Source organism: Penaeus japonicus, unplaced genomic scaffold, assembly GCF_977035675.1.
Source record: "Penaeus japonicus unplaced genomic scaffold, GWHDUDI00000001_assembly GWHDUDI00000018, whole genome shotgun sequence".
Lineage (NCBI taxonomy): Eukaryota > Metazoa > Arthropoda > Malacostraca > Decapoda > Penaeidae > Penaeus > Penaeus japonicus.
The window spans coordinates 16,269,044-16,276,543 of record NW_028234420.1 but is presented as its reverse complement, the minus strand read 5'-3'; the positions used below and the strand labels follow the sequence as shown (position 1 = coordinate 16,276,543).

Sequence of the window (7,500 nt, the reverse complement as noted above, 5' to 3'; positions counted from 1 at the left end):
TGGTCTAAAGTAGAGGCTGCAGTCTTGAAGCTGTTGCTATATATTATGCCAGTTGAAGGTATTATGTAACATTTTTTTTTACATTTTGTGTATAGCATTACATTGCATTTATATTTTGTGTATAGACATTCTATTACAGTCTTGCTATAGAAGATTTATGATCTTAAGATCTTATTTATGTGATTTCTCTCTCTCTCTCTCTCTCTCTCTCTCTCTCTCTCTCTCTCTCTCTCTCTCTCTCTCTCTCTCTCTCTCTCTCTCTCTCTCTCTCTCTCTCTCTCTCTCTCTCTCTCTATCTCTATATATATATATATATATATATATATATATATATATATATATATATATATATAAATATATAAACACACACACCACACACACACACACACACACACACACACACACACACACACACACACACACACACACACACACACACACACACACACACACACACACACACACACACACACACACACACACACACACACTTTATACATCATATGTAATATATTCATAAAGCACTTACTTTATTCTCCAGCAAGTGCAGTCAATACACGGACTTCAGATGCACTCTGCCGCCTTTACACGTTTACTGCTAAACAAGAAGATGCTTGATGCCTGTGAAGATGTAATGAACACATCGGACATTCTCCTACACCACACCAAAGCGCACCTAAAACCCCCTGGCACTGGTTCACCATTTCCCATGCATCAGGTAAGGAATATTTGATTAATCAGGAGTGAAGGAATTTTTCTGTTCATTAAGATCCTCGGTGTGATAGATAATGTCCTGTTTTATTAGCTTCGATAATATGGATTCGGTGTATGTTTTCTTGTAAGAATAAAGATGATAATGATCATGAAGATTAAGGATAGTAAAGGTGATGATATTGTTTGTAATGATAATGATGGTAATGATGTTAATGAAGATGTAGATTATGTTAAGAATGAGGATTCTGATGATCTTGATGATAATGATGATTTGCTTAAAATAATGATAGCGGTTTATAGTAATTAATAGCTAAAATTCAAATAGATTGATAATCCACAAGCAGAAAGTATAAAATTAGAAATGATGTTATGTGTAGTCTGGGAAATGAGAAAAAGTGAAAACACGGCAACTCACCCTTCCACAATACTTTCAGGACTACCACTACTTCCCCTTTGAGAATGACTCAATGATAGCCGTCTTCGTGAGCATGGATGATGCCGACCCGGCGAACGGAGGTCTGTGCGTGTACCCAGGATCGCACAAACTCGGACCTCAGGAAGACTGCAGCAGCTCCCCAGACTGGCACTACCTGAACCAGGAGAAGTTCCCCCTAGAGAAGGCAACACCACTAACTCTGAAGAGGGGACAGGTGAGTGTTGCTCTGAGGCAAGGGAGTTGACTTTGACTTAGTTAATGTGAGTGAGTTGGTCGTTTTCTAATGTTGTAGAGTTGTCGTTGATTTTGATATTTGAAGTGAGTAGGTGGTCATTTAAAGCAATGGAAGTGTCTTTGAATTATTGCTGTAGTGGTGCTAGCTTCAGAGCTACAGGGTTCTAAAGTTGGCTTAAACCCACTCATGAATTTATGGAAAAATATCGTTTGGACTAATCTGCACTACCCAGAGGGCAGAGAAAACACTTTACTGTCCCTCTAATTTTTAGCCAATGTCGCCAGCATTATAGACCACCTGTCCTGACTACCAGTTAGGCCGTTAGGCACCCAGTCTGCAATAGGTTAATTCTGTGGAGTGAGTGAAAGGGGCTTTTAACCTTGTTCAATATTATTAAATGTTTGATATGTATTAAATAGGAAAAAATGTTGTTGCAATTTTGACTGAGTCAGAGGTAGTTATGCATTCCTCTTGTAATTGGTGAATGCACTAATCTGATAATAAGTGTGAATTATAATAATGTATCTAAGGTAATGTGAGTGCATATTGACCATTAAGATCTCAGATCCTTCATTTCTCTAAAAGATATTTTCTTTCAGTAAGGAAAATAGTAAACTTGGCAGGACAATGAACACTGAAAATTTCTTGCTTCATAAGCCAGTCCTCTCTCATTTCTATCAAGTGAAGGATATTTTAATGAAAGATGTTCTTTGGGTGGATATATATATGTATGTGAATTTTTATATATAGTTCATTGGATTTTGTGTCAAGAACTCTATTTGGGTATATCATTTATAGAATGTTTAGTATTTAAGTAAAAATACATGTTCAAAGAGAGTGACAAGTTCTTTTCTTCCAGAATTCTGCATTTTTTGCATTTTCTTTGTTTTGGAATGAATATGTGTATTATTGACCTCATCAGTATTTCTTTTCATTTGTCTCAAAATAAAGTAGTCGGAGAAAGAGAAACCCAAATATCCCACAGTGCTACATTTTCCTTCCAGGTGGTCATTTTCTCGTATCTGCTGATCCACGGGTCCTACAACAACACCAGCGACAGGGTCCGCCGCATGTTCCTCATCCAGCTCATGGCGGCTGATGACACACCCAAGGCTGCTATGCACAAGTCGGCATGCCAGCAGATGGTGTTGCGCGGGCAGTGCTTGTGGCGGCCTGCAGACATCACAAAGCGCTTTGATGATTAGAGGATGGGGCTGAAGTATAGAAAGAAGGGATGACTGTATTCGATATGTTATTTGGTCCTTGTGTACTGTAATTGAGAAAATTTTGGTTGTACTGAATGCTCATTTTTAATATGATGGTTGTTATTATTTTCCATATTGTTAGATGTTTACGGTAAGACAAAAATTTCCTTAGGAAATTGAAAGATAGATAGATCATATAAATTGAGTTCTTATTCATTTTACTATATGTACATAAGATGCATGTTCTTGGAGCACATTTTTTTCATAGTTTGGCTCAACCATTGAACTTTTTCCTAGCATTTACAGTACAATTTCATTCCATCCATTTTATTTTCGATTCCTCAGAATAGCCCTATAATCATTAACAGTGATGATGGATTTGGTAAATTTTTGGAATAGTGCTGCATCACGAACTACCATGATAGCGGTGCTGATGGATTCCTCTGACCCTCTGCTATTCATATAAAAAAAGATATAATCTGTGATTCCCCCCTATGCCCTAAAACCTGGGCCCCAATAGTAGGGAAGGGCATGAAGTATATCAAGGAAATTGCAGGGTAAAATGTAAATGATATTGAATGAAAGGTAGGAAGGGTAGCAGAGGGCACAGCCCCTTGCATATTACCATTGCCCTGTCCTGCAGTATATATGTGGAGGATGATTGTATTCCAAGGCAGATGTGGATGGGGACAGCAACCCCAGGGTAGTCGCAGGGGCTGCAGCTCCCTGCAAATGTCAATTATGGTACATTTGTGGCACATGTCAGTGCGTGTTATTCATTATTATTCATATTTTTCCATAATTTACCTAATATACTACATACCCTCCCCTACAATCACAGCCCAGATTCAGGGGTGTGGGGGTGGGATTGTGAATTATATCCACTTTATATGAGTAGAAGAGGGTGAGAGAAATCCACCAGTACCACTGTAGTGGTAGCGTTATTCCCAAAAAATATGAATGAGAAACAAAAATGTACTGTAAAAAGCACAATTTGAATGCAAAAATGTATGCCACCACCTAGAACTTTCTTAACCTGTACATAGGTTTGTGGAACACCTCGGGATCCATACATAAAAAATAGGACTCTTCCTGGAACTGTAACACCTCCAAACCACTGGGCCAGGTGAAAGCAGTAGGCAATAGGTAGTCAGCCAGCCAGAGTCAATGTGCTTAGAAAATGGGTATAGCTATTATTATACTCACCCTATATTTGCAATACCTTTAATCATTTGCCGTCAAGGCAAACAATAGGCCTAGACGCAGATGGGCCAGGCCATATATGATGATACCAACACAAGGCTGTATAAACTTATTTAAAAAATACCACGGCCAAAGGGTTAAGATGCTTGCACTGTTCAAGGCACAAGGTGGCAGACAGCTGCTCCAAAGTCTAACTGGCTGTATAATGCCTAATGCCTCAAGCTGGCACAGTGGCTTAGAGGTATCTGAGGTTCAGGGGGAGCATGAAAAAACTAATTTCCCACACTGTCTACTCTATAGGGTCTCGTAACTCTGTTCAAGATGGCAGAAGCAGTCACTCTCTCATGTATGCAATTTGCGTAGAAGATGCTCAATGTCCCTAGCCTGTATGTGGCAAGAGGGTTAATAGTACAGTTGTTCTATTAGATTTATTGGCCGTTAATTATGAAGTATGTGCATCACTTTATATTAATTTTCTTGGAGATTATGTGTAATTTACTTTTGATTTCTTTTTATGGATATCATAAACTTACTGTACTGTATTTTAAAGAGATTCCTAATAAGTACAAAAGAAGTTGCAATAATGTTGTATTGTAGATTTTTATTGAAAGTTTGATGTTTTATTGCACTTTTATCAAGAATCACAAAAGTACAATTACAATTTTGTGCCATATGCAGATTTAATGAATGTAGTATACATTTATCTTGAATTTTACATATATTCTTATTAATCCTGAAACTACACATTATAGACTCCTTACTAACATATTTTATATAAGAGTTCTGTGCAATATACAGATTTAATTGATATAGCAACCCGTTATGTTATTACTAACATTTACATAAGTTATTGCTAACCTTAAAGATTCCTGTATGATTTTCACATACAAAGGTGTTTGGAAAAATAAAATAAAAAAGGGACGGAGGTGTGTTGAGTGATGCCATTATGTATATTTGGCATATCATAATCTTTGAATTTGTGTAACTTCTGTGGTGAACATTACAAAAAAAAAGATTATAGATGATTAAATTGCAATATTTTCAAATTGTTTTTTGTTACAAGAAAAAAGATTACCAATTTGTTCGAAAAAAGTATTCATGATGACACCTTTTTTATAATTGCAAGCTGATTAATTGGTTAAGTGATTAATTGAAAATAGAGCAACTTAAGGGCAGCTGAAAGAAGAGGAAAAAAAAAAAGTACAAAGAAGGGAGAAATAGACCGGCATCCCTATAGAAATTTAAATAATTTGGGTATATTATGTTTTTTTTTTTTATGTATAAAGGAGGTAAAAATATCTTTTATCTTCCAGTGTATTTTATATAATTGTTATGCTTTTGAGTGTTTTATCATGGTAGTGTATATTTTCTTTTGTTGAAGGTTTCAATTGTGCAATTGAGTGTGCAATGAATGTGCTATAGATTATTATAAGTTATAGTTCCAGAAACCAATTTTATTTGATATTTAAGGCAAGACATACATGTGGAGTAATTTTGATATTTGACTTTGAAATACTTACAGCAAATGCATTATGTACTGCAGTTATTATGTTAACATGGGTAGTACTTATTTGGTGCTGGTCTGTTGGAATTTGTATTCAGATTTTATGCTTTATGAGCAAACAAATACAAATCTCTTTGTCTTTTATTTAAACCTTTGAATTTTAATAGTTAAGTCTGGTTTGTTGATCGTGAAATGAGATGTCGAAAGAAATGTTTGAAGAGCTATTTATTTATTAATGGCTCTTAATTAAGCAAGAAGGTTGTAAGTTTATACTTTTCATACTATGAAAAAGTGGGTTAGAGGGCTGAAATATTCAATCTTGAAATTTTCTGTTATGAAAGCATTTACTAGTTATTTTGAATGATAAAGTCTAGTACTTTTTGTAGAATATATAGTATTACTAAATAGGTTTAGAGGATATTAGATCCAAAGTCATATGTAGGTGTGTTTTGGAATGTGAGAAATATATATAAACAAAAATTTGAAACTTTGGTGAATAGCAATACTGAATGCTAGTGAATTTTGCTTTAAACACACTGAAATATGAAGTAAATCTTAAAAAAAAGATATAAAGAGTATTGGCAGAGAAAAAAACTATACACAAAATAGATTTATTGAAAATGAGATGACAGTTTCAAGATCAATCTGGATCCCATCTTCAGGTCATTTTCAATAAATATATTTTGTGTGTAGTGTATTTTTTTTCTGCCATATCATGGTAGTGTTTTTGCCATTCATAAAGAGTATAACATCTAAATTAAGTAAAGATTAAGTAAAGGACATTGGTTGGGAACACAAACTATCTTGACACTTTCTCAGATTTTTTTTTCTCACTGCATATATATATACAAGAAATGAAATGTGGCAATTAAGATTTTGTTCTGAGCAACATTGATTATTTTAAGCATAGTCAATCTCATCACTGCTCTGGAAAATATAAAACTTAATTGCACTATTAACTGGGAAATTACCTTGTTAAAAAGCTTTTTTTTTGTTGATTCCTTATAAAATTAGAATAGTAAATGATCTACTGCACTATTGCAATTACCAATGTAAGCCCTCATTATTCACAAAATAATATCTTTAACAAAATGATGATCCCATGATATGTATATGATGGTGATACTATATACATAAAATCTTTCTAAAAATATTGAAAATAACAATATTCATAATAATAATTCAACCCAACCACTTCGGGAGTTCGAACTTTTACAGGTGGGTCTTAAGTTCATATATTTAGAGAGGTTGACTACAAGAATGGCATCTGACTAACAATATTCTTGCCAACCATATATTAAAAGAGGATTAAGGATTAGAAGTACTATTAATCATCACTGGGAGTTCTTAGGAATAAAGGCAGAATCAGAATACCCACTAACAGTAGCAACAATATTCATATAACGATTACCATTAAGTCGAACAGAATTAACCGCTTCACTTTTCCGTATCTTGTGAATCCGGTCGTTTTGTATTTTAATAGTTGACTTGATGGTTACTTTGCTTTCATGGAAATAATATTACTACACGCAGAAATATTTGCTTCCAAATGTAGTCCGTACTATCAGTGTCATATTTTGATAAATGTGATTTGAAAGGAATCATCAAAACAGTAAAATGAAGATATTTAGTTTCGGTTAATGATTTCACGCACCGAATCCGACCTAATGGCGCTTATGATAAGTAATTATTAGATTTTTTTTTGTTGGCGGGAAAACAAAAGGAAGAGAAATCTTCAGACATCTTTTCTAGAAACCGAAACTCAATCGTGTTAACAGCTGATCTAACGACATCACTCCCTCCTGAAGACCCCGATTGCTTGGTGATTAGCTGATGAATATAGTGCCAAGTGTTAGAGAGCTTATATAAAAAAGATTTTATTTCGTTCAAATATTCTCCGAGGGATGTGCCGTGCACTGTTAACAATGACTCGTATAACACTTGTTGGTGGCTTCTAAATTGTGGGAAGACTCGGCACATATTTCATACTAATGTTACCTTTGTTAATTGAGATATGTAATGAAAGTTATCATAATATATCCCACTATAGTATTGTATTGTTTAAGTTCAGTTTTCTTACAAATAGTTTAAAATCATACGAAACAACAACAACAAACAGAAAGAAAAAAAATCTTTATTAAGCTTTTTCTTTCTAGAATCTTCTTTTCTCTTTCCTCCAAAATTTCATCCACCTCCAAATCTA

At 34.6% G+C, this 7,500-nt stretch overlaps 1 protein-coding gene across 3 annotated transcripts in view; it reads left to right on the top strand.

The window, feature by feature from the left end:
- LOC122250184 (phytanoyl-CoA dioxygenase, peroxisomal) overlaps positions 1 to 5,426 on the top strand; it is an 8,758-nt gene extending 3,332 nt beyond the window's left edge. For all 3 annotated transcript variants that reach the window (XM_043011519.2, XM_043011520.2, XM_086546654.1), the window contains exons 3-5: positions 542 to 718; positions 1,149 to 1,364; positions 2,390 to 5,426. In XM_043011519.2, coding sequence (XP_042867453.2) covers positions 542 to 718; positions 1,149 to 1,364; positions 2,390 to 2,590 — 594 coding nt within the window. In that variant the 3' untranslated portion in view covers positions 2,591 to 5,426. The remainder of the gene's footprint in view (positions 1 to 541; positions 719 to 1,148; positions 1,365 to 2,389) is intronic.
- The last annotated feature ends 2,074 nt before the right edge of the window (positions 5,427 to 7,500 follow it).